At 30.9% G+C, this 27,213-nt stretch overlaps 1 protein-coding gene across 1 annotated transcript in view; it reads left to right on the forward strand.

Annotated features, from left to right (window-relative positions):
• LOC118200562 (kinesin-like protein KIF23) overlaps positions 1-27,213 on the forward strand; it is a 93,867-nt gene that overhangs the window by 52,937 nt on the left and 13,717 nt on the right. Inside the window, exons 20-22 of the mRNA XM_085827288.1 lie at positions 4,129-4,274; positions 9,132-9,226; positions 22,268-22,313. Coding sequence (XP_085683414.1) covers positions 4,129-4,274; positions 9,132-9,226; positions 22,268-22,313 — 287 coding nt within the window. The remainder of the gene's footprint in view (positions 1-4,128; positions 4,275-9,131; positions 9,227-22,267; positions 22,314-27,213) is intronic.

The following is a 27,213-nucleotide window of genomic DNA, read 5'->3' on the forward strand; positions in this document are numbered from 1 at the left end:
TTGATAAGAAATTTCACTTTCTTAACTCCTAATTACATCAGCTCTTTTTTTTTCTTCCAAGGGTAAAACCATTTTAAGCTCACTTATTTAAAACAACACACTACTAGAATTACCAGAAGAAAATATTATTTCTGAAACTGTCACATATATTTTAATAAGTATCGAGTTTAATAAATATTGATGAAAAGCATAATATAGAATACAAAGTTCTCATGTTACAAGCACTACAAAAATAATTATTGATTGTTTTATAGTTAATAGAAGTAGCAAACTTCTAGTAGATGAACTTCTGTAGAACTAGAATCACTGGAGATTAATAACCCCAAGAATTGTTCTTTTTAATATTCTGTGTAGGAGCATGCCTATTGCAGAAAATCTGATATAACAAAAAATTTCAGGAAAGTTAAGCAATTTCTGATATCAATTAAATATTTTAATATAAAGTGCAAAAATCTTCAATCAGAATTCAGCTTTAATGCAATAAATAAAATGAGAAGATTTGTATGAATTATATATATATTTCTTAATGTGTAGCAGTACTTTGTTTTTAAACTATTTTTTAGTAACCTGTTTTCATAATCTAAGCCAGTGGTTTCCCAATCTGTGCACTTTACAGTGCTCTGTGGTTATTCCAAGAAAGTAAAATAAATAAGAATTGATGAAACTAAAGAATAAGAAATAAAAAATTGAATCAAATCTAAAGAAATAGAAATTGCATTCTGAAAGGCAATTTGATAAATTTAGCTTTGCATCATTTGTGACATAATCCCATTGTTTATAATATGAAACATGTGAAAGCAAATATTTTGGATCCCTCAGTACCTTTCCGTTTCTCACTACTTAAATAGTTGAATGGCCAGTTGTGCTACTTTTGTCTGTTGCGGAAAATTTCGAGAAAGATGCTGATGTTTTGCATGATGTTTGATCTGATTTATAATTATTTTATTTTGACAAATTTGACTATTTCTCAAAGATATGTCAAATAAGAGATTATGTTTTAATATATTTAACATTTTGTACACAGTAATAAAATGTTTGAATTGCAGATGTTAAAATTTGCAGGTTTAAAGCGCTCCTCATAAATTGTGAGAAAAAAGAAAAACTAAATCTTTTAGTATAGTTTTTGTGTAAGATTGATCTTTTCTGACTATGTGATGATGATAAATACTCGTATTTATCACAGAAATGATGCACTTTAATTTATTCATCATACTGCTAAATATTTTATTATTGAATAGAAAAATATTGTAAATTCATTTAGCCAAAAAGAATTGGAAAAATATTTCTTAATTACAGAGTGGAAATTCTGTAGCTGTTGATTAAATTACAACATTTAATCAACAGCTACAGAATCTATTTGTAAGATACATTTCTTACAAATATTCTGTGAATCTGAAGCCAGTGATTAAGCTGTGTTCATAACATTTAAATACAATTTCATTTAGTTTGTGACCCTGATGATAGTAATTGTAAAATAATTTGGTACAAAGGGTTGTATATACTGTAGGCCTTTCACAAAATCATTTTGTTTTTGTGACATGTCTGCAAAAGGAGGGGGGAAAAATATAAGGAATGAAATGAGACATCTACGTAATAGTATATTATATTATGACACACTGCAAGCATCCCTCAGTCATAATTTATTTTTTCAATGATCAGTGATAAGGTATGTAACTTTATCACTAATAGCTTATGTATGTAGTAATGCTGTACAGTCAAAAGTCTTTAATCCGGACTCGTCGGGACTTCGGCGATTCCGGATTATCGATTTTTCCGGATTATAGATCATCAGTTTAAATCTGGTAAGATGGCATGCAGAAATTATAAAATTAAAAATATGAAACCGTAATTTATAAAATAATGAGCAATTATGATCTAAAGGGTATCAAAATTTACCAAAAAAGAAGCTTAATATTTATTTGTTTACTTTATTAAATTATTCTTTCAACGCGCGGATGCGTAAAGCATACCTTACGCATAGCCGAAATTAGAAAATTGCAACCAGAAAACTATTTGATTTGTATTCGTGATATTTATAATGACGAGGAATTTGATTTAAATCATATCAAAGACGGAGTACATCGAAATTAAATACTACATTTAGTAAGGAATTATAAGCCAAATAAAATAAAAACATCTGCCCTGAAGATAACGATAGTGTTGACAAATCAACTTCCAGTTCATTGCGCGCCGTGACGTCCCCCCCCCCCCCGCTCAGAGCAGCGTGAAATTGATAAACAGATTTCGGAACGGTTAGATAAACAAAGAATATGCCTTTATCCATTTTTTGTAGCAATTCGTTTTTTGTTTGATGGACATCGAAACATACTTTCGTTTTCTAGATCCTTTGGGAGCTCCAGCATCGGAAATTCTATTTGACATAATCGAAAGTTCAAGCTTACTTTTAGAAAATTGCTTTTACAGTCTGCAAAAAATAATAAGCCCTATCCAATTCGAAGATTAAGGAACAACGCAATCATCAACATTAACTGAAATAGATAATTTTAGCTGATACCGTCCGTTATATGTTAAACGCGCACGCGAAAACGTATTCTGCACTTGCGCAGACGCATATGCGCAGTCGTAAATGTCTTGCGCGCACGAGTAAAACGCCTATGCGCATGCGTTAATGCGGCGCATGCGCAGAAAGATTTTAGCTTTGAGGTCCGGATTATAGATCATTCCGGATTATGGGTGTCCGAATTAACGACTTTTGACTGTATCTGCAGTGTAAAAATACAAGAATTTAATTCTAGTGGCAGAATGAAAGGAAATAGTGAAAAAAAAAAAAGGTCGAAAGCTTACACAATTCGGAATATCTACATTACATGGATGGATAAATTTTTTATAATGCCTATTAGCACTTTGCAATGTGTTTCTAATTAAAAATAAAAAGAGCAAGTTGGCAAAAAAAGGTAGTTGAGGGAAAAAAAGGCATTTGAAAAATATTTAAAAAATATTTGGATTAATCATGAACAGACCTAGGCACAGTTTTGGCATTTCCACCATTTGGTCATTGTCCCACAGTACTGCCACCTGCTCGTGGCTGCCACTAGCCATTTCAAAAATTCTCATTATTCTGTGTCACCCTATATATATGTGTAAAATAATGGAAAAAGGTTATTCAATGCTAATTTTAATGTATATGATATCTTAGGTAATAATAAAAAATGTTAGAACTTAAGATTTTTTTTTCTCTTTCTAAAGTTAAGCTTAGCAACACAAAACCGCTATCCTGTGGGATAATTCCTTTTGATACCATCCGTTTCAAGGGAATGTCTTGAACAATGGCACGTCATCTCCTAAAGGGTTAAACTGAAGTAGCCATATTTATAGTATGAATCCTTTTTATTGTTGCTGTCATCAATAATCTGGTTTAATAATACTAATGCTTTGAATTGTGAAATAATTTTTTATGTGGCAAAATTGTGACAAAGCCATGGATAATAGTTTGTAGAGCTATTATTGTATATTTCAAAGCTTCAAAAGTAATTTCATTTTGTAGATATTGCACTATTGTTTAGATACCTTTTTACTTTACATTCCTTTAATACTTGTCTTTTCCCTCCCTCTTAATGCTACTTCTAAATATTATTAACTTGTAAGACATAATAGGCCCAAGATGCTCTGCCATACATATTGATTCTAAAAAGGACTCCACGAATAAAAAAAATTGGAAATTGCTGATGTAAGCAGTAATTTTTTAATCAGATTTTTTTTTTATTTTTTTATTCTGCTGTGGAGATAGGCATCCGTGTTTAGTATTGCAGTTAGTAGAAAATCACTCTAATGTTCTCGAATGAGGCAACATAACTTCAGTTTTATTGCAGTTAATAAAAACTATTTGGATACAGTTTTTAAAAATTTTATTTTTAAAATGTGTCTTTCTTTGAAATGTGAATTTGTGTCATGATGGAGTTCTAGTTATATTAAGTATAAGCATGTATTTTACAGTGCTGTTCTTATGATAAGTTTGCAAATTTTTATTTTGAAACAGAAATGGTTAAAAATCTGTAATAAGTCATAATTTTGTAATTTTGTATTCCTCTCATAAATTACTTTTCCTGTTTTTTTTTAAGTTCTCTATAATCGGGATTTGAGTAATTGTTTTGTTTTGTTTTGTTTTAGACACTGTTTTACAACCTACTATGAGGAAAAAGAAATCAGTTAGTAAGTTAGAAGTAAAAGATGTCATGAAGTCTGATGTCTCAAAATATGTCCTTGAGCATCAAGAGCAGGATTCACAGGGAGAAGTAGAAACACAGCTCTATAAGGTAATATATTTTTGAAAACGTAAATTATAAACAGGAATTTTTTTTAATAGTCTATTAAAAAACTGCCACATATAATATGAAGCTAAGCTTCATTTTTTATTTCGCATTTGCTGTGTCATAAACTTCACATTAATTGATATACTGCAAATCAGTTGAATTGAACACAAGGGTGTGTTCCAACTGATAAAATATGAACCTACTAGCTGTTGTATAGGCAAGTAGTTAACATTTATTTGCTTTAACTGATCACCAATTTAATTCCCTTTTACTTACTTGTACGAAGTAAAAAAAGTACTGTAATCACGAAAAATTCCTGCTACAACAAAAATATCCATTTTGACTGCTATCAAATACAATTCAACGATATTTTTTCCGTGATATCTGTACGTAAGGACAGAATATAGGATTCTATTTTCCCCCAAATTAATTATAATTTTTTTAAAATTGTTTTTACTGTATTTGATGTATCATGTTTCCTATATCTTGCAATTTTTAATGAAAATGTTTTGTGTTTTTATGTACTTTTCTGTGAAGTGAGAACTGAATTAATTGAACGAGAAATATATCTTTAACAAAATTCAAGGAAATAAGTATTAGCAGCAAATATTGTCGCCAGTCTGACTTGGGCGGCGTCTGTGAAAAACTGTTTCTTTTATATTTGTTTCATTTCTTTTATACATCATTTTAAATTTATTAGAGTATTTGAATAGAACATGTGGCAACGATCAGATGATATACTTTTTGTGCATTCTGAGTTATAAAATGAAACAAAGGTAAGGCTGTTAAGTGAACCTAGCGCCAGAGTGTCGCTGTAGTAAATATATATGAATTTTAAAGAGTGCATTTATTCTATTGTGTTTTATGTACTATCGACAAAGTAGATTTAATTCAATTCAATAAGTTTAAATGAAATGCAGGAAAAAGTGCTTATAATTTAATATTCAGTAGAAGGAAATCATATGGTATATACATCAGATATTTTTACTTCCTTGTATGAAGTAAAGGAAGTATTTATTGTAAGAGCAAATAATTTCAACAGAAATATCCGTTTTCATCATTCCCAAATTCATTTGAATGCTTTTTTTCCTGTTTTTTTTACACGGTTTTGAAATAATAGGGTTCACCAACAAGAAAACAAGTACACTTTTTTACATGAATTTTTTGTTCCCCCCTTTTTTATTTTAATTTCGACAGTGTGGTCTATTTCTTGGTGACTTTGTCTGTTTTGTCAAAGGATTTCATAACTTGTTTACTTTGTATCCCGGTCGTTACAGAGAATACCCAAATTTTATTATCACTTTTTTCTTTTATCTCATTGTACTTCAACTTGAACTCAGCATTTCATTATATAGTGTTAAAATGTTCAGTTCGGAGGATGCGATAAAAAATTTCAGTAAAGTTCTAAAAGTTGATGCTCACGTTAAAGTTTTTTTTTTTTTTTTTTAAAATTCGATGGTGAAATTTCCAGTATAATTTGTATTGATGATAATATTTTTACTACTAAAATGGTAATATTGTGTTAAATTTTCGGTTTAGAAAAGTTCTAGTATCCTTATTAATAAAATGCCTAAACAACAACAGAATATTCTGAAGAGACAAACAATTTTGTTAAAAAACTTTAAAAAAAAATCTGTTTCTAATCTGTACTTTTTCACTGCACGCTAATTTATATATATATATATATATTTGTAATAAAAATTGTTTTTGTGTTATATATATGTAATATGGATTTCATTATTACTTTTTTGCACAGTTTTTTTGGAAACTATTAAGTTTTTTTAATCCTTCACGATTTTTTAAATTTGAGGCACATATCTCCAAATTTACCATTTGACAAATGTATTTTTATATGATTTGTTTTTTGCGCTGTTTTCTAAGAAATGTATTTACCATTAAAAAAAAAAGAGTTGGGTGTATGTACATATAGACAGAGTAAAGGACTGTTTTTGCTAAAATGGATTCAAAAAAAGATTTTTTTATGATTTTTTTTTTCTGGCCCTAGGTTTACTTAACAGCGTTACATTTCATTCATTTTTTAACTCAAAATGCACAAAATTTACATCAAGAATTATCTGATCGTTGCCACATGATCTATTCAAATACTAAATAAATCTAAAATCGGGCAGGGTGCCCGACTATACCCCAGATGCTGGGTACCCATTTTAGTCGCCTTTTACGACATGCATGAGCTACATTGGGACTATTCTTTCACACACGGGTGTGCATACAGATTTACTAAAGGTATAAAAACCTTAACCGGAAGATAAGAACATAATTCAATCATTTTTAAAGCATAAAATGCACAATATACAAACATATGAAAATAAAGAAATAGATCGCCGAGACGAGTAACAGAGTGGATATGTATATACATGTATTTATATACTTTTTGTGCAGCCGATTGCAACCAAAATATGAGGTGCTCATCTATATGTTATAGCAGAAAATTTCAATGTTCTGAGGCTACTCGTTTTTGAGTTATGAGAGATACATACATACGTAGGAACAGACGGCACGAAAAATTTTCTTTAGACTTCATTTTAAATTACTTTTACAATTTTTTTGGGGGGAAAAGAGTCCTTTATCCTGTCCTTGCGTACAGATGTCACGCAAAAACATCGTTGAATTGTATTCGATAGCGACGAAAATGGATATTTGCATTGAAATATGATGCCTGAAACTTTTTGCGATTACGATACTTCCTTTTTACTCCGTACAAGAAAGTAAAAATTTACTTTTAGCAAATAAGGAAATTTTTAATTTAGTCTCTCAGTTCCTGTACATGAAAAAATAAAAATAAAGGATGTTTGACTCCTGTTCATTTGACTCGGATACTTAATTTCAAAATTTGCAATGTTTGATATCCTTTTCAACTTGCCTTGAGAGATCAGTAAATTAAGTTGGAATAATTTGAGGAAATAAGTTTAAATGAAATACAGCAAAAATGTTTACAATTTAATAGTCTATCCAAGGAAGTCGGGACAAATTGTAAAAATAAAAGAAAAGTCATCATGGAACGAAATGATATAGTACTTTCACGAACGAAATATTTGAGAAATATTCACAGATTCAAAAAAGAGAAAAGGCCTCTTATTTTCGTAAATGAAACTTGGGTCGATAGTAATTTGACATGTTGGAAAATGTTGGCAGTCGGAGGAAGTATTTGGAGCTGTAGAGACGGGAGCAGCATCGAGGCGAATCATTGTTTTATGCGCAGGTAGGGAAATGGGATTTATTCCAAACACAAACTTAATTTATAAAGCTAATTGTAGCACAGGAGATTACCACAGACGGGCAAATGAATTTGAATATATTTGAGAAATGGGCAACAGAAAAATTGATTCCGAATTTACCAAAGGATTCCATTGTTGTAATAGACAATGCTCCCTACCATTCAGTGCAACTGAACAAGCCCCCAAATTCATCTCATAATAAGCAGAGTATAATGGATTGGCTTACTTCAAACAATATTGTGTGCTCACCAAATATGCGAAAGATCGAACTGTTGAACATTGTTAAAGAACATTTGCCTCTGAAAAATAATAATCCGAACATATAAATTTGATGTCATGTTAGAAGAACATGGATTCACAGCATTGAGACTGACACCATATCACTGTGACATAAATGCTATAGAGTATGTTTGGGCAGATATCAAACATTTTATTCGTGCACAAAACATAACGGCAGATATAAACATGGAAAAACTCTTAAAGCTTACTGAACACGCTATAGAAAATGTTACAATTGAAAAATGGAAGAACTATTGTGCACATGTAGAAAGCTTGGAAAACGCTTACTGGGAAAAAGATAGTATACTTGAAGAAATGTGCGACTCTTTAGTTATTTCCTTGGATGATGATGACGATTCAGAATGTTTTTTGGACGATTCGACAGAGAATGAAGGTTGAATTTCCAACTGAAATATTTTTATTATTGTTTTTGCATAATTGCTTAATGAAACCCAAAGTAAGAAATTCTTTAATTTTGTACTATTTTAAAGACTTCAATGCAAATAATTAATTTTTAATGTAAATAATTAGTGTAATTAATTTTTCAGACATGTTTACAGCAATTATTTTAGCTTACAATTGTTAAAATAAATTCTAAAAGTTTATTATAGATGTGTCTTTTATTCTGTGTGTGTGTATGTTATTTTCGTGATAATTTTAAACTGATTTTTGTTCAGTAATTTTCCATTTTATGCATCTCCCCTTTATACGTTGTTTGTTTTTATTTATTCTTGTCGGCATTTAAGCAAGAGACTCTTTATATTGCACAACAGAACTCATCCGCAGCTACCCATCTTCTCTATTTTCACTCCGAGAAACAAATCGGAGCGATCAGTAAATCACGTGACCAGTCTCTTTCGGCTGGCAAAGCAGTACAAAATCTATAAAAGTATGCCTGGCTGTGAAAAAATATGCCCATAAATTTGCATTGACTTACTTTGTCTGTTCAATGATGATTGGCTATAATGTTCCTTGCAACAGCCTTATTCCAGATAGTTAACAAATAGTAATTGTGGTATGACTCAACACTGTACATTACAAATAAGGTAAAAATGACAATACACTTATCACAGAAAATAGTAACTGTAAAATTCAGGGGATAGAGGAGATTAATTTTATTTGAATGATTTCTTGTCAGGGATTTATAATTAATTTTAGTAATAACTTAATTAGCCTAAGCATTAAAAATATTTGCAAATTGCATATGCAGTTTTGTTGCTCTGTATTCAGAAGTTTTTTATGTTTTTAGACAGTTAAGTTTTAAAGAATATTTATTTTGAAATAACTTTTGCATTATGGATCTTTATTTTGCTCAGTGAAAGCTTTTGTAAATATTTATCTGCAGGCTGATGTGATACCATCTGCTGGAGGTGGAGTTCAAGTAGTTTTCAATGATGTTGAGAAATTACGACAAGTGTCACCACCAGCATATAATTTAAGGTTAGTTCCTAACTTTCTTATATTATCATTAATGTTTATAGTAGAATTCTAAATGTCTGAATTAAAGGGGGTTCTTAATGTATAAATTGGAAATTCTGCATAATTGTGCTTCTTCTGTAATTTACTGGGTACTTACGTATTATCGCAACCAGGTTGGCACGATTTGTAAGTTTGAGTAAAAAAGTATGAATAGAAAGAAAATGTACATTTATTAATTTCATATAATTTTTAATACAGTTTTTTATATTATTTATTTATTTATTTTTTTAAATATAAAATAGCAATTAAACCCTTCCGGTTTCGAATTTGAATAAGTTGCAGAATTATTTTTTCGGCGGAAATCTTTTGGCTGTTGCTTTTAGCACTGATTGAAAACTGTATTCACCATAACCATGTACACGTCGACTTATTTTTACTTAAAAAAACATCCCAGAATTGCACAAAAATGGCATTGCGCGCACTCTTGACTTTATCCATGTACACTGCTATTTTCTCATAAATTACAAAAATTTGCACGAAAATGAAGGAAAATTTTGTGAATCTCCACATGCTCTTTTTACAAAACTATGTATAACACGTAGGGTTGTCATAAGTAGGGTCGCTAAATTTGGCAATTTATGCAAATTTTGGCCTGGTTGCGTTAATACGTAAGTACCATTTACTGCACTGCAAGTGAGAAAATTCAGTAGTCTTTTTTTTTTAATATTCAAATTTTTATCTTTTTATGTTTTTTCATATTTTTCCATCAGTATTATCCAATAAAAAATTTCTGTAAAACATCACACACATAAAGAATTATAAATTAAAAATTCCTTGTTTATGGAGGGAACTTCGTATATTTGTTTATTATCTTTTAAAAGGGCAATGGTTATTAAGCCTAAAGACTGATTCATGAACTAAACAAGAAATAATATGGTATTTCACATACCCCAGTGATTATGAAAACTGGTTCTTTTATTTAGGAGTCATCTGGTCAAGTAACATTAAAAAGTATTTAGGGCTTAAGAAGGTTTAAAAAAAAAAAAAAAAAAAGATTAGCATTATTGAGAAACTGTACTTGTTAGAAATTCTGAATTTAAAAGAATAAATCTTCAAACATAAAACTTTTCATGTTTCAAAGACATCTCTATAGTGAAGGACTATGCACATTGAGAAAAGGCTTCAAAAGACTTTACAATCACCAGGGTTGTGAAGAAGTTTGGAGTTGCACAAAGTATTGCTTGCAGGTTAAGGGCAGCATCTCAAATGAATATATTGTGTTCCAGATGCAGTACAGAAGGCTGCCTTCTATCTGTGACTATGCAAGATCATTGTTAATGGTATCACCTAAAGCTATGCTGCAGCCAACTTGTCTATAACTTGTATTACAGAACTGCAATGATGATATCCCATTAAACACTATTTGAAGCACATAAAGTTTGAAGAGCAGTCATCTATATCAGGATTGGTCATATTTCATGACAGTTAGATCCACATGTTTGAATTCAGGAAAATTCAAGAACTGTAGCAAGCTCTTCCATGAGCCACAACTAAGTATTTACACTGTTTGGAAAATTAAAAAACGTTTTTGAATAAAAAGAAAGGTTTGAAGTGGCCTTATTTAACCTGATTTCTATGGGATCAAATCAGAAATTAAATTTTGATCCCTTCTGAATCTTTTCATTCCTATGTTTCTGAATGGAATATCTGGTAATGATGTAGTAGGACATCTACCACATTTAATTAGTTATTTTTAGATGGTGCTGCTAAAATTAGTCGTTACAGTCATTTCTTTTTTCTGCCATTTAATCACAAGTTCAGCTGAACAGCTCACGAAAACGACCTTTTTAAGACTACTCTAGTTTGGATATTCTAGCTCTAGTCTTTTGCTTGATAGTAAGATCCTGTCTGCCTTGCAACGTATCTAACCAACAGCTTAATTAAGATACAATAACATGCCAAACAAGTATTAATTTAAAAGTCAAACAAGAAAAGTCAGCGTTATATTTTCAAATTTTTACAGGACTACCATCAAAACTAATCCTGTGAAAATTTGAAAATATAATGCTGATTTTTATTGTTTGATTTCTAAATCAACAGCTTAATTTTCAAAATACTCTTTTAATAGGAAAGATAAGGTTTTTAATGATCATATGAGTCATGGTGTAGGCTTCTAAGCCTCGCTTAACTATCAATCAATAGTATTTATACAGTACAAAGTCTGTAATCCGGGCGTCCATTATCCGGAATGATCCATAATACAGACATCAAAGTCACTGACTTTTTTTTTTTTTTTTTTTTTTTTTTTTTTTGTATGATTTGCGCATGCGCGTTGGGAAGATGTGTCTCCAGATACGTTAAACAGGGTTCGTACGGTTCTTAAAAGTCCTTAATTTTTTCAAAAATGATTTTTGGTCCTTAAAAGTCCTTAATTTTGGCCAAAATGAATAAACGGTCCTTAATTTTGCTCATTTGACATTTCTTATCATTTCTAATGATTGCCATTCTCATTGTGAATTGCGATTTCTCATGAATATGGAATTAAAATTACACGGCTCTTAACCAATCTGTTGGCGGATTTGCGTTGCAAACGATTTAAAGAAAAAAAAAAAAAAAAAAAAAAAAAAACAGCTACCCGAACGAAAGTATCGGTGTTTAATTGGCTATTCACCCAATCTTTCAAAACAGGTGTTATCCATAAATTTAGGCAGATTGTGACGAAAGCGTTGAAGCCGGAAGTTTTTTAAGAGGTGAAAGTGATGATGAAGGTGCTCGAGAAAAAAAGGGGGGGGATTCTGAAAATATTTGCCAAAATTAGAGCAGTCCCAACCTGGAAGGCCACAACCCTTCCGACGCCAATAGGAAAGAGATGCCTGGAAAGTGCGTTTTTAATAAACTGTGGCCTCATCAAGCTGACTATCCTTATAACTGGATATTAATGGATGACAATCCTTATAAAGCTAAATGTGGTTTTTGAAACAAATTAAAATTTCTAGAATGGGAGAGTCGGCGCTGAAAATTCACATGAAAATTAAGCTTCGTTTTATCATTTCAATTTGTTTTTACACGGTTTTCCTTAGCTTAATTTTCTGTGTTTGTTTCAATTAAGCCATAAATTAATTTTTTATCACCTTCTACGGAGTTTATTCTCTTTTGCACATACTATATGTATGGGATATCGGGATTATGAGTTTATTTCTGCAGATGGTCTGTTATCGATTTCGCGGGAAATCAGTTGGCTCCATTTCGATTTTAGGTCGCCAAGGGCAAATTCGGTAACGCTAGCCGAGAAAAAGTGAAGTTCGGAAATACGTTTTGAAGCTTCAATAGACAATTAAGTATTTGGTTTAATCCTATGCTGTTAATAGCAATGCATTATTTTTGCTAATGGCAATACAATTATTAGTTGAAAACAACTAACTAATTAAAAAAGTTTTTAATATTTTTAAAGCTGAAAACAACTAATTGAAACTAATTTACCTGAATTAACTAGACGCAAAATTAACTTTCATGAATTATTACTAAAGTTATTGGGTAGAAGTTGAACTGAAAATATACATTCTGTATTATATATATATATATATATATATATATATATATATAATATGGAATATATATATTATATATATATATAATACGGAATATATATATATATATATATAAAATATACGGAATATATATATATATGTATTTATACAGTACAAAGTCCGAGGTCTGGGTATATCTGGCTTAAAAAAGCTACCTGTGAAGTTCTGCTTTTACCGATGGTTGCAAAATGTCCCAGCAGTTGAAAGAGCCATTGAAATACGGGATGACTTGCTACTGTACATTAAAAAAGTTGAAATGGGGAAGTTTAAAAAAAATTCATCAAAATCCTTCTTAAATATTTTGGAGGCAACTAAAGATAAACATTTCTTATAAAATTTAATTTTTTTCTCTCTCTGTCGAAAATATTATTGCCTTTCCTTGAATATTATCAAAGTGATAAACCACTTATTCCCTTTTTTGCTGAAGATATCTTAAAACTTGTAAATGATTGCCTTCAGCACTTTAAAATTTTGAAACTAGAATATTTAAAAATAACTAAAGCAGAAAATCTTTATAAATTTAATTTTAATGATCCAAATTGTTATAATGATAAAAGTAAAGTTTATTTGGGATTCATTGCTGAGCAGTTAATGAATGATAAATGCCGCAAGAAGGACATTTCACAAGCTGAAAGTTTTGCATTGAAACAAGAAGGTCAACAATGTGTCTTAACAATGGTACAACACTTTATGTCTATATGTCCAATAAATTATTCTCTTATTCGAAATGCATCTTGTATAGACCCGCGGTTGATGGTTAAAAGTCCAGAAAAAGCCCAGAACAAAATGAAAATAGTTCTAATGGTATTAATGCGGAATAAACGCGTTTTACAAGATGATTGTGATGAAATTTTGCTGCAGTTTGGAGAGTTTCTAGACAAAGTAGTTAAGACAAATTTACATAAATTTTCTACTTTTGATCCTCAAAATCTTTCTCTTGACACATTTCTCGCTTCTTATTTTCATGATTTTCACTATTCAAAAGTATGGAAAATAGTGGAAATGATTCTTATCTTGTAACATGGACAGGCTTCTGTGGAAAGGGGCTTCTCTGTAAATAAAGCAATTGAAATTGAAAATTTAAGTGACTCATCATACATTTTACAGTATTTGATTACATAAAATTTTCTGGAGGTGTTCTTAATATCGAAATTAATAAAGAAATGAGATCAGCAGCAGCTTCTGCAAGGTCTAAATATATGCAGTATTTAGAAGAACAAAAATGTTTAACTAAATCTGAAAATTCAAAGAGGAAAAGAAATATTATTGAGGAAGAAATTGATTATATGAAGCAGAAGAAAAAATTTCTTCAAAGGAACATTAAAGATATTAATGAAGAAGTAGATGCTTTAGCAGATGAAGCTGAGACCAGCAGGAACATTGATTTGTTTATCAAAGCAAATGAACTTAGAAGAATAGTTAAAGAAAAGGAAATAGACATAAATAAATTAGATGTTAAAATAGCTGAAAAGATTTCAGATTTAAAAAAAGCACAAATGTTTTGTATCTTTTATTGTACTGTTTATTATTCTAGTATCTTTCAAAAAACCAAAGAAATAAATTGTATGTTTACAAATCAGTTATTTTAATCTGCAAAATATTCTTACATTGTGATTATAATAGTAGTTGACTGTGTTTAAATAAATATCAAGTAAGTTAAATAATAATCATTAAATCTCAAAAATAGTGACTGTTATTAGTGTAAAATACACTTATACATGTTTTTCAAGAAATTATGTTCCTAATTTAATGTTATCTATCTACTTCATAACGTGTAGGGAGTTAGTTTAATTTTCAAAATTGTTTTATGGTAAGTATTAAATTGAATTTAATAATAGTGCATAATACACACTTCTGTTAGTTTCTTAAAGTGAAATTACAAGCATGAAGTCGGTTGTATGGATACTTGCTTTATTCTAGTCGGTTTTTTGTTTGCTGATAGGTCCTTAATTTTTTCTTTGATGGTCCTTAAAAGTCCTTAATTTTCATGTAAGGAAATGTGTACGAACCCTGTTAAAAAAATGTTTGGCATAATTTATGGTCAGCTACCATATTTCGTGGTGAGGACGATGAAGATGATAGCCGTGAATCTGAAGGTTATTAGATTATGATAGATTACAAAGATTATGTCAAATAGAATTTCCGATATATATTTACTAATATGTAATTTGTATCTACAAAGCGAAAGTATGTTTTGAAATCCGAAATCTGTTTATCAATTTCACGCCGCGGATTGGAAGTTGATCTGTCAGCACTATCCTTATCTTCAAGGCAGATGTTTTTATTTTATTTGGTTTATAATTCTGTACTAAGTGTAGTATTTCATTTCGATGTACTCCGTCTTTGATATGATTTAAATCAAGTTCCTCATCATTATAATTCACTTCCGATAGTGAAGAAAGTGACCCAGAGGTTATTGAAAACGAAAACATTTCGATCGACAAATTAGTCGGTATTCTCAACACAGCAATTATAGGATTTGAACAGCGGAACTTTGTAACTAAACAAGAAATTATGTCTGTTTAATAGAATTAAAGAGAAAGTATTATCACATGAAACAAAGCAACTTACATTGAAAGAAATGTTTAATAAAGTAAACAAATAAATATTAAGCTTTTTCTTTTTGTAAATTTTGATACCCTTTAGATCATGATTGTTCTTTATTTCATAAATTACGGTTTCATATTTTTAATTTTGTAATTTCTGCATGCCATCTTACCAGATTTAAACTGATGATCTATAATCCGGAAAAATCGATAATCCGGAATCGCCGAAGTCCCGACGAGTCCGGATTAACGACTTTTGACTGTAATAAGTGAAGCATCCACAGTGAAAACCTTTTACAAATACTTTCAGGACATACCACAACCCAGCCTAATTTAAGAGTCCAGCTTTCTTGTATTAGCATCTTCATGCAGATGGTTACTGGGCACAACATTCCAATGGAATCAAAAATACTATTGACAGCTGAAAGAATATTTCTTGTTGGTACAGGTTCTTTCACAACATTTTCTCAACATTTCAAAGGAAACATTTTCTAAGTTTCAAAAAAGGATATCTTTATTTCTGTTCCACAATAATCCAAGAAAGGGGAAAATTCTTTTCCCCTTTATCTCATGTTAAAGAAGTATATTTCTATCCATGAAAGTCAAATCATGCTGAATCTAGAATTTGTTTAGCCTTATGTAAAAATTGCACTAGTTCCTTTTCATCAGATACAGATATTACACAGTTATCCACATAGAAGACATTTTTTAACTTATGGACAGTTTCTGGAAAATCATCATGGCATTCCTCCAAATGAAAATTAATGACTGCAGCTAAGAGGAATGGGCTGCATGTGAGTCCGAAGCCTACCCTTTTATGACGATAAATTTTCAGTTTTCTTTTCTCAAAATGCTCCAACCATAAAATTCTCAAATAGTCTTGATCTTCTTCAGCAATAGAAATCTCTAAGACCTTTCTTACATCTGAAATGATGCTAATTGACTTTTTACCAAAACGTCAGTAGTAGTGGAAATATTTTCTCTAAGGCGTCGGATCACACATCGGTTTGTTTCAGCAGAACAACTGTTTGGAACAATTTTTCAGCTTTGTCACAACAGCCAATCACCATACATCGCTTTGGGGTTAACACAGGAGAAACTGGTTCCCCATTACAAACAAGCTGATAGCTGATTGGTTGAAAATGAACAACTTGCAATTTTTTCGAAAGGAAGGAAAAAGTCGCATGTCTTTCTTTCAATAGTGAACTGAGGAGAAAAATTGTCCGAAAGAGTTGTTTGTGTGAAACAAACGCTGTGTGATATGGGCCTAAGAGATTTAGTCATTAATATCGTTAAGGGATGGAGAAGGACCGTATCTACAAGAGGCATCGAAAATAAGTCTAATACTTGTGGTGGTGCTTTATTTGAAAACACCTCGATGGGGTAAATAATGGCATGGAATTTTATTTTGTTCCTCAGGTGGTACTTCTTCAATAATATTCTCCGCTAACCATTCCTGGAAAACAACATTATAATTTGCATATCTGCCTTCCTTTATAAGTTTCTCTGCAGTTGATGCACATCTGTGTTCTTCAAACAATATATTTTCCTTCAAAATCTCCTGTTCTTCTAACTAAGGTAGCTTCACAATGTACCGACTTCTTTATCCCTTCTCACCGTTTGCTGAAACTATTGCATAACTAATTGATGTGTCTCTTCTTTAGATTTTATTTCAATAGGATCTCCGATGCCTAAAGTACCCTAATTCCACAGATCAGCAAATGATGCATTTTTTTATCACTAGAGATGTGATTAAGTTTGTAGAGGTACTAACAGGATTATCATCAAACATTTTTCCCATAATCAGCCAACCAAAAAGTGTTTCATATGCAACTAAGTGATACTTAAGATAATGAGTTCCCCTGTAAACAAATGACCATAAAAATCAGATCCAATCAATATCTCGATATCCGAAAAATTCTCTTTGCAATCACTAAGCCATATCTTCTTTTCCTTTAACTCTTTTTCTCATGATCCTCCTTTCATTAGTCGTGGAATTTTTTAAAAAATAATACACTGATCTAGAGCTTCTATCATACAGGAAAAGTTATTGTTTAAGGATTCAATGTCGAGTTCATACTGACGAGTCTCCTTCATCTGTATCGTTAATCCTCCAAACAGAGTGCAAATTTAAAACCTGTTATAGTTGGTTCCATATCCATCTCTTCTACAGTTGCCTTCAATAGGTATGAATGCTGGAAACCACTGTTGACGAGTAGTAGAACACTTTAAACTTCACCTCAGTAACAAAAATTTGATAGGCTGTTATCGCTTGGTTTTAATGCTTCAGATTTAAGAGAGTTATTAATTAATTTGTTAGTTTCAGCTCTGGACACATTAAAACCAAACATTTTTTCCCCACAAAGAATACATTTAATATTTGTCTTGCAAAATTTTGATTGATGTTCAGCTCTCAAACATATAAAGCAGATTTTTTTATACTTTAAAATGCCTTATTTCTGCTCGAAATTCAGAGTTTGAGCCTTAAAATAATCTCTGCTCTCATGTGCCTTTTCACAAAATACAGAATCTACATTTTGCTCTTTCCAAAAACTTCAGAAAATAAATCTGCAGCTTTTTCCCTCTTCTCATATTTATTTGAAAACCCAGATTTCGCTCCTCTCCTTCTACCTGTGTTTTCATAAACAGTAACAAGCTTTTAAGCTTTTCACTGTATGAAATTCTCCATTCTATTTATATAAATGTCTACTTTTACTGTAATACTATCCATCTTCTTATTGTATTCCTCAATAATCAAATACTGGCACTCATATTTTTCTGCATTAGAATCTGCAACTAATAAATCACTTATTTCAGAATTTAAACTAGAAAGCTGAGCATATATCCTTTTTAAACGAGCAAACTTTGATTGAATTTCCACTTCATTAGGCTTTTCTTGATTTAATAAATCATTCAAGGCATTTAAAGATTTAGTAAAATTGGCTCTAACAGGTGAGCATTTCTTTACTAATAATTCCATGCTTAAAAGTTTAACCGTATTTACCTTCCAAATCCAATGAAATGACGTCCCGTTTCACCACTAATATCGCGTTGAATCAACGCCAGTTTTACTAAATCTTTTAATGCCTTGAATGATTTATTAAATCAAGAAAAGCCTAATGAAGTGGAAATTCAATCAAAGTTTGCTCGTTTAAAAAGGATATATACTCAGCTTTCTAGTTTAAATTCTGAAATAAGTGATTTATTAGTTGCAGATTCTAATGCAGAAAAATATGAGTGCCAGTATTTTATTATTGAGGAATACACTAAGAAGATGGATAGTATTACAGTAAAAGTAGACATTTATGTAAATAGAATGGAGAATTTCATACAGTGAAGAGCTTAAAAGCTTGTTACTGTTTATGAAAACAGAGGTAGAAGGAGAGGAGTGAAATCTGGGTTTTCAGATAAATATGAGAAGAGGGAAAAAGCTGCAGATTTATTTTCTGAAGTTTTCGGAAAGAGCAAAATGCAGCTTTTGTATTTTGTGAAAAAGCACATGAGAGCAGAGATTATTTTAAATCATTCAAGGCATTAAAACATTTAGTAAAATTGGCTCTAACAGGGGAGCATTTCTTTACTAATAATTCCATGCTTAAAAGTTTAACCGTATTTACCTTCAAAATCCAATGAAATGACGTCCCGTTTCACCACTAATATCGCATTGAATCTACCTGAATATTATTTCATTCATTCGTTCTCACCTCTAAATTAAATCTGACTCCATTTAACTCTTGAAAAGAAATATTTAAAAATTACATTTTTTTTCTTATGAAAGCCAAAACTGTTTTTCACACGTTTTACATACTTAAGGAAATCGAAACATTACTATTCTAATCTTTCTTCCTGTTGACAAAAAACAAAAACGAAGCACCATCTAAAATAAAATGGAAATAACAGCCATTGAATATTGTTGGCAAATATAAATCATGCAGCTCGCAACAACATCTAAATTTAAGGAGCTGTGGATACAAAATCCTTTACTGCTAGATACTCAGGTATTATTAGTATAAAAGGTAATGAGCTGGCAGACAGTACTGCAAAGTCTAAATTTAATTTTTGAACTGTGTCGATTCCTTATAGTGATACCAGCACGGTCATGAAACAAAAAATTTTGGACGTGCAGCAACTCTGGGATATTCTGATAAATAATAACCACGAAACCTAAAGTGAAATATTGAGAGAATACTAGAAACTAAAAGAATGGAGGTCTTGCTAACTTGTCAATCTCGAGTCACTCACAGATATCCTTTAAAAAAAGAAAGTGAACCTGTTTGTCCCAATTGTAATGCTGTTCTATCTGTTTATTTCTTTTTAACTGAGTGTCCTAATCTTAACAGACTTTGATTGAAGCATTTTAGCACTTATGACTAGCCTCTTCAACGAATAATCTGGGTGTCATTATTATTTACTTTGATTTAATTTTGAAGTTGTTCCTTGGTATTTTAATACTACGTATTTTAATACATCTGTAGTGGCCTAGTTACTGCATGAGTAATAATTATTTTTAATTTCAAGTATTTTATATTTTTGTGTGTGTTTAATTATTTTGTAAAATTAACTTTGTTTTGTTCATCTTTGTAATTCTTTTATAGCAACAAGTAGTTATTCGTGATTATTTTGTTTTTGAATTTTGATTGTGTTGTTATTGTATTGAAAGTAGCAGCTCATATTGATTGCTAAAAAATAAAAGCAGTAAATTTAGCTATTCGTTGGTGATTCTTGCTGTGCCTAAATTATAATTCAGTTTGAATATCAGTAGTCAAGACTGCACATCTCATGTTTTTTATTTTATTCTTATTCCATATGTGAAATCTCAGTTTTTTTACTTGTTCATGTCAGTATTTTTAATTTTATTATTTCGTAAACCTGTTTTGGATTTAAATTTCTGTTTGGCAATAATATACGAGTGGTAGTATCCAACAAGTGTTTCATGAATATAACCTGTCAGGTTATACACCAGAAAGTCCACTACAAGCAGTCAGTGACATGTGAGATGCACCATCAATGTAGCATGTTATTAATGTATTTTCTACTGTTCTTTTTCTTCTGAGAGAAGTATGGCTCAGTAAATTGCTGAAAAATAATTATTTATCCTTTATTCACATGTGGTGCATGATTTCAAATTGATCAAAATGATTACAATTTACACATAGTGTAATTAAAAAAAAAAAAAAAAAAAAACTATGTGTTTCAAATTGCAATCATAGTTCAAAAATAAAACTGTTGGTTGTTACAACAAGAACTACATTACTGTACCTAGTCTTTTGTGGCACTATAATGTAGATGGCATTTTCCATGATGTCAGATTCATTAAAATGAACAATGTATTAATGGGCTAATGTGTTGTTCTCTTATATAAATATCAATTCAGTCTGTAGTCAGTTTGCAGATATCAATTCATCTTGCATGGAAAGGATGAAACATACCAGCAGGAAGGTTACGAGAAAGGGATTGTTACAGAAGTCATGGTGTGGGTGGAAGACTGATATATATATATAGAGAACTATAGAAAATGGATGATGGTACTACTGTAGCAAAGAGCTTGTTGAACATCATATTTATTTTTTCTATGATATGCTGGTGAAGCACTTTTTTTTTTTTTAATGCATGAAAATGATACACTGCAGTTTGGAATCCTTTGCTACAAAAAATAAGAGCAAATTTAATCTGTGCTATGAAAGAGGAATGAAATAACCCGCTGTAGCATGTACCATTCCTGCTGAATCGCTTAGGAATGAGAATGCTATGGCATTGTGATTACTGTGCTACGTTTAAGGTGGACATATTCCCTAATTACTAAGGAATAAAACTTCTAGGACATTAGTAAGTTCTTTTGATACGTTCATTACTTATGCCTAACTCATGCATATATTTTTTCTCCAATGACTTGCCACCATTGCTTCAGTTCATTATTTCCAACATTTTCATACCTTAGATTAATTGTCAGGGTGTTTGTTTCCGTAAACAGCGTTTTCTGTATGTGCAAATATATTCCTCTTAAGGTTTATACATATGTGGTTGTTATATTAGCTAAAAGTTAAAAATACATATAAATTAATTATAAGTGTAATTTCATTTCACCCAGAAAGAACAAATTTCCAGGCACGTGAAGTTAAAATAATTAGAATTGTATAATGCCTTAATTAAGGCTTTCTTTTTTTTTTTTTTTTTTTTTTTGTGATCCGTTTTTAGGCACTTTTTAAAGGAAACTGGCTTGTATCCATGTTACACATGGGGAGAACCATGAAAATGCCCATACAGCTAGCCTGTTTGCCGAGACTCGAACCTGGACCGAACTACCAGTGTTCAGCGGCTTTTACCGCTCGGCCAATGGTGGGCCGTTTTCTGATAGTTGTGCTTATTTTTTTCATACTTAATATCTAACTGAATCTTTTCATAACTATAATAGTTAAGAGTTTTTTAAGCAGCTTATTTATGAGGTATAATTACAAAAATAAATTGCAGATTTTTAAAACCATGATTATTTACGTGCCTTCAGTGGTTAGGGTGAGTTTGGTGATGCTTTAATAGATTACTGTTTCAACATGATTACAGATATAATCTTGAAAGCTCTTTTATGACATGCACTGGTCAGTATTTAGTAATAAAATATGTAGAAGTTTGAACTCGGCATAATTATTTTATTTTGGAAACTTTCTTATCTAAGAAAGAATTTTAGAAAAGTCTTAGGTCATCTTTGAAGGTTACTTGGGTTTTTGAATTAAAACATAATATAATTAATTTTGATTAAATATTCATGGTATATTTAGAAAAAATATTAAAATATTAATTTATTTTTTAAACATTGTGTGCTAGTTTTATTTCAAAATGCTATTTTAGCATCTGAAATATCTAATGATATAATTAAAATCAAACAATATAATTTTTTCATAATAATTAATAATCAAATGATATAATTTTTCCAGGAAAAGAAGTGGAGACAATTTACCTCTTCGAGAGGTCGAGGATAGAGTAAGTGAAATCTTTTTTTAACATTTTACAAAAAATCATATCTATCTGCCTTGTAGCCTAATGATTTTTCGTTTGCTAGTTGTATGTAAAGCATTTCAAAATGTATTATTGACAAGATCATGAAAATAGCTCACTGTTCAGAATTCATGAATTGTGAGCAATAATAGCTGATTATTTTTATTACTAATATGTTGAATTTAAAGTTAAAAGCTATGGACAGATATTTGACATAAGTGATGAAAAATCATTTCTTAGATATCTGAGCTCATTTGAAAGTAATAATAATGACCTCATGTCAGGTGAATTCACATCAGACAGTACTCAAATAATGAATTTTTATACAAAATAAGTTTTGTATTTAACATACTTGCACGCAAAAATCAGGAGACTTGCACCCAAAATCATACTATGACACCCAAAAATCAGAAGAGTTTTTTAAGAAATCTGGAGATTTTTCACAATGTTAAAAAGACTTTTTAAATGATGAAAATATAGTTTTTAATAATGAATTAACTTTAAATAGTAACTAATTCTTAAATGCAAGCAACACAAAAATACCTTACACATAAAAAACACTTTTATTACTTGCATCGTTTAAAAAAAAAAAAAACTTTAATCAGTTTTCGTACAAATGTTATAAACAGTGGCAGATTTTGCTTTCTTTAAGAAAGAAACTTCATAATTTTGTTCATAGCAATTGCCACATAAGCCTGCTTTCACTAATAAAACTTTTTTTAATGTGTCATCACTAATATTAGATCTAAATTTAGTCCTCTTTTCCGCAACAACACTGAAAATCCTCTCACACTCTACATGAATATAGGGAACTGTCAAGATGGCCAACATAATTCTAGACAGTTCACTATATTTTAAAATTCCATCAGCATCTTTCAGTTTTCCAATTAAACTCCACTGGGTGTCAATCCTAGCTGATTTTATAACTTCATCCAAGTTTTCTAATTGTAAACTACTGTTATGCAGCTGTTGGAAATGTTTCAATTTTTCCTTCCTTTTAGAACTCCTTTCAAGAGAATAGTAAATATCCACAATGTGGTCATCAACATTTATTGGTAAAGAAGCTGCCCCTTTTTCAGCTGCTAAATTTAAGAGATGACAGGTGCATCTCATAATCTGCAAATCTGAATTTTCCTTTCTTAAGATGCCTGCAACACCAGTCTTCAAGCCTACCAATACTGGTGCATTATCGGCACCAAGTGCTAAGCAATTATCCAGAGGGACTACATTTTTTTTTAAAGTTTTAATAATTAGCTGTGCTATATTAAAGCCTGTCAAATGTCCTAAAGTGGGGGCAGAAAGCAAATTGCACTCAGTTTCTGAAGACTCTGGATTAAAAAAACAATTGAATACAGTTTTGAATCGGTATTATTGGTTCCATCCATAGAGAGGCAGAACGGAGCTGTTTTAATGCAATCAATAACTGAAGATTTATTTTTCAAATCCATTTCTTTAAATATTGCACCTGTTTTGGTTCTTGCACTTGAGTATTTCTTAGCGATTTCACTATCGGAAAACATTTTTCTAAATTAAGCTGCAGCATGATCCGATGCATTCAGTGGCAGGTTGTGCTCCAGTAAAAAGGCAGAGAACAGACATTCTGCATTAATAACTTTTTGGTCCTTTGTTTCTGAAGAAAAATTTAATTTTTCGTTTTTTTTTCAAAAAACTCGTGTTGTCCTTGTGTTTTTGTGTATGCACATGTTTGAGAACATCCGCCCTTCCACCATGCAAAATTGAAAAATCGCAATGACAGGCAGTTTTTCGATTTCGCAAATTTATTATATTTCCTTGAGGAAATAATGGAAGGAAAGTCTAGTGTGTACGATTTTTGAAACGTACACGAGTATTTCACCTTCCTCGCAGACATTACAAAAGAGGATAATTTCTAAAACTAATTTCTGAAGGCACGTGTACTTGCACAACTTGGGACAAAATGACTGAAATAACTAAAAGAACATCCAAATAACAGCTTGCTTTGTCCTCATTGGTTAATATATGCCAGGTGACACGCAGTGGAGCACGATGCCCATTGGAGAACGATGTTTCTGGATATGTATATGCTCTCACTCACAAAGCAGAAATTATTTAATTTGTTTTAGATATAATCTAGAGAAAATTCAATTTGTTTCAGAATTCAATTGAATTCAATTTGTCGAAAATTACTTTTTTTGTTCATATAACAAAGTATAACATATAACATATAACAAAGCCAAGTTCCATAAAAATCGTGAGAAATTTTAAGAATAAGAAAAAGTCGGGAGAAATATATTGTAAATCAGGTTGGCGGGAGAGCGGTCGGAAATCGGGAGAGTTGGCAACTCTGATTTAATAACAAAAATAATTACTTAGCTTATTCTATCCATCCTATAAAGCTCTTTTGTTTAAAAAATTTCATTTTAATTAAAAATTTAAACATATCCTTCAATTTTCCTTGTAAATAAAAATTAACAATTTAACATTTTTAAATAGTGGCAGGTGATATGTTCTTAAAAGTAGTATTTTTATAATGAAAAATAATATAAACACTATCTTAAGTTCTTATGATGTTGCTTCACTCTAAATTGATTTCTCTCATTTATTCACATATCTTCTAATTTCATTCATTTTCTTAAAATTTTGTTTATGCTTCTAAGATGCTTGATCTCTGAATTAAGTGATAGAACTGGTCACGTAGAATAGCATGATATACACAAATTTGTAGATCATACTGTAATATGAATTTGTTTGTAGGATTTAACATAAATTCATTTAACCCCTTGACATACAGTGACGTCCGAGAAACTTTGACCATGTACCATTGTAGACTTTGACATTTCCTAAACGTCAGGAACTGTCTTCGGCGAAAGCCATGCAGTATATTATTATTGTTTGAGTGTTCAAATTAAATGGTATTCTTTGGATGTGTATTTTATTTGTATATCAAAGGTTTCAACTTTTTTTTAAAATAATGTTTTACTGTTTTGGAAGAAAGTACATTTTTGTAATGGTCGCTCATAATAACATAAGTAAACTAATGTGAAAGTTTACTTATGTTATTATGAGCGACCATTATTGTCACTCGTAATGTGGCATTAAAAAAATATGTTTACAGGGTTTATTTCAAAAAAAGAGAAAAAATCTTGGCCATAACAAATCATATATGTTCAGTGATGAACTTTTTTTATGTAATTTCACCATGACATCTGAGGCATAATGTAACCAAAAATGAACTTTTTATAGCAAATTTCCCATTGTAGTATACTACACACTGAACCATCATACCACTATTGTTCCAAATGTTTTCCCTCATGATTCCAAAATTTTTTGCCATGAAGGATGATCTTTGAGAATTAAGAGATGAAAATTACTTGGTGCCCTATCTCAAATGAACAGTGGACAGTTACAAATTTCCCACTAAAAAAGTTACTAAAGTTTTCTGAATCGAAGCAGTCATGCTTAGGCAAATATCATGAATATTAAATACCATTTTTAAATCACTGCAAGATAATAATTCTGATATCAGCTCATAAATATTCCAATGTTACTTTTAATGTTTTCATGAAATTGGCCTGATCCATCAGATTTCCTGAAACATTGAAACTTAGGTGTTTTCATTCCATTCTTGCACATTTTAATTCTAAGATATAATAATTAGCCTGTGGCTGGTTACAGATGAAGTATGTATGAGAAAATATTGACCTTGAACAACATATTGTTGCATACGGGTTTTAATAGATTGAATGCACACAGAACTGATGATAGCTTGATAAATTTTATTTTCACAAAAGGAAATACTTTAAAGTTGTAAAACTTTCCAGAAAAGTACTTATATGTTTTTAGTATGAGAGCAAAATCAGTAGTTACCATTTTGAACTTCTAAGAATGTGAAGCAGAATGCAATGCAAAGCACATCTAAAGAGCTATGCTGACTAATACTCCGAAGACTACTCTGCACTAAAAACTGAGAACTGATCTTTCTGCCAAGTCTGATCTTTCTGGTCTTATATAGTTCTCCTCCCCCCTTCCCCGTGCCAGCAAATCTCTAGTACTTTCCATTTCTCAAATTTACTGGGAGGCATATACATTTAAAGTTGCATATAAGAGCCAGTTACAGTTACTCAATTACAGTATCAGTTATAGTTATACATGGACTGGACAAAGAGGTTACCAAATTTGGTGACAAAAATTAGTCGCCTAAACCATCGCTGATATCTCATCAATTTAAGGGGATAGCCATTTACCTTAATGTTAAATAGACTTGCACATGTAATCTCATTTTTCTAGCATAGGTCTCTTCAGACATTTCATATAACATAATACAAAGATACTACTTCTCAAGGACTGCACATCCCAGGCAGTACAATCCGTGAACAGGAAGCCATACTTATAAGGAAGGAAAATCAGTGCAATACTAAAACAATAATTTCAATGAATAGCATAAAACAAATACTAAATGTTTAAATTTACAAATTTATATACAAATAGGGCCATAGTCTTGGTTTTCTACTTACATTATATACAATATAGGGACTATGTACTATGGTAATAGTAAAGAGCTAGTCTCTTGTAATCAACTACTTTAGGCATAGAATTTGAGTTTTGGATCAGACCAAAGAATTCTTCAGCCTGCTTAGAACTGTATAAGAATCATACCAGGGTAACTCTAGCTTAGGAGAATGGTCCTTTCCATTGAATCAGATTCCATAACCACACCATGTCACCTTTGTTCAATTGATGTCCTGTAGCTGTCACTTCCTATCAAGTCTCCTTCTCCGTTGCTGACTCGCTTTCGTGCGAAACTGTGCTTCACTTCAAACCAGATCTTTAAAGTACTCAAGCAATGAAGGCACATTCTGAGGGCTACAAAGCTAGAGATCACAAGTGGGCGATGGTCCTGACTGAA

The sequence above is a fragment of the Stegodyphus dumicola genome, chromosome 11 (assembly GCF_044657685.1).
Source record: "Stegodyphus dumicola isolate Sdum_Otavi_A_Nest chromosome 11, ASM4465768v1".
Taxonomy (NCBI): Eukaryota; Metazoa; Arthropoda; class Arachnida; order Araneae; family Eresidae; genus Stegodyphus; species Stegodyphus dumicola.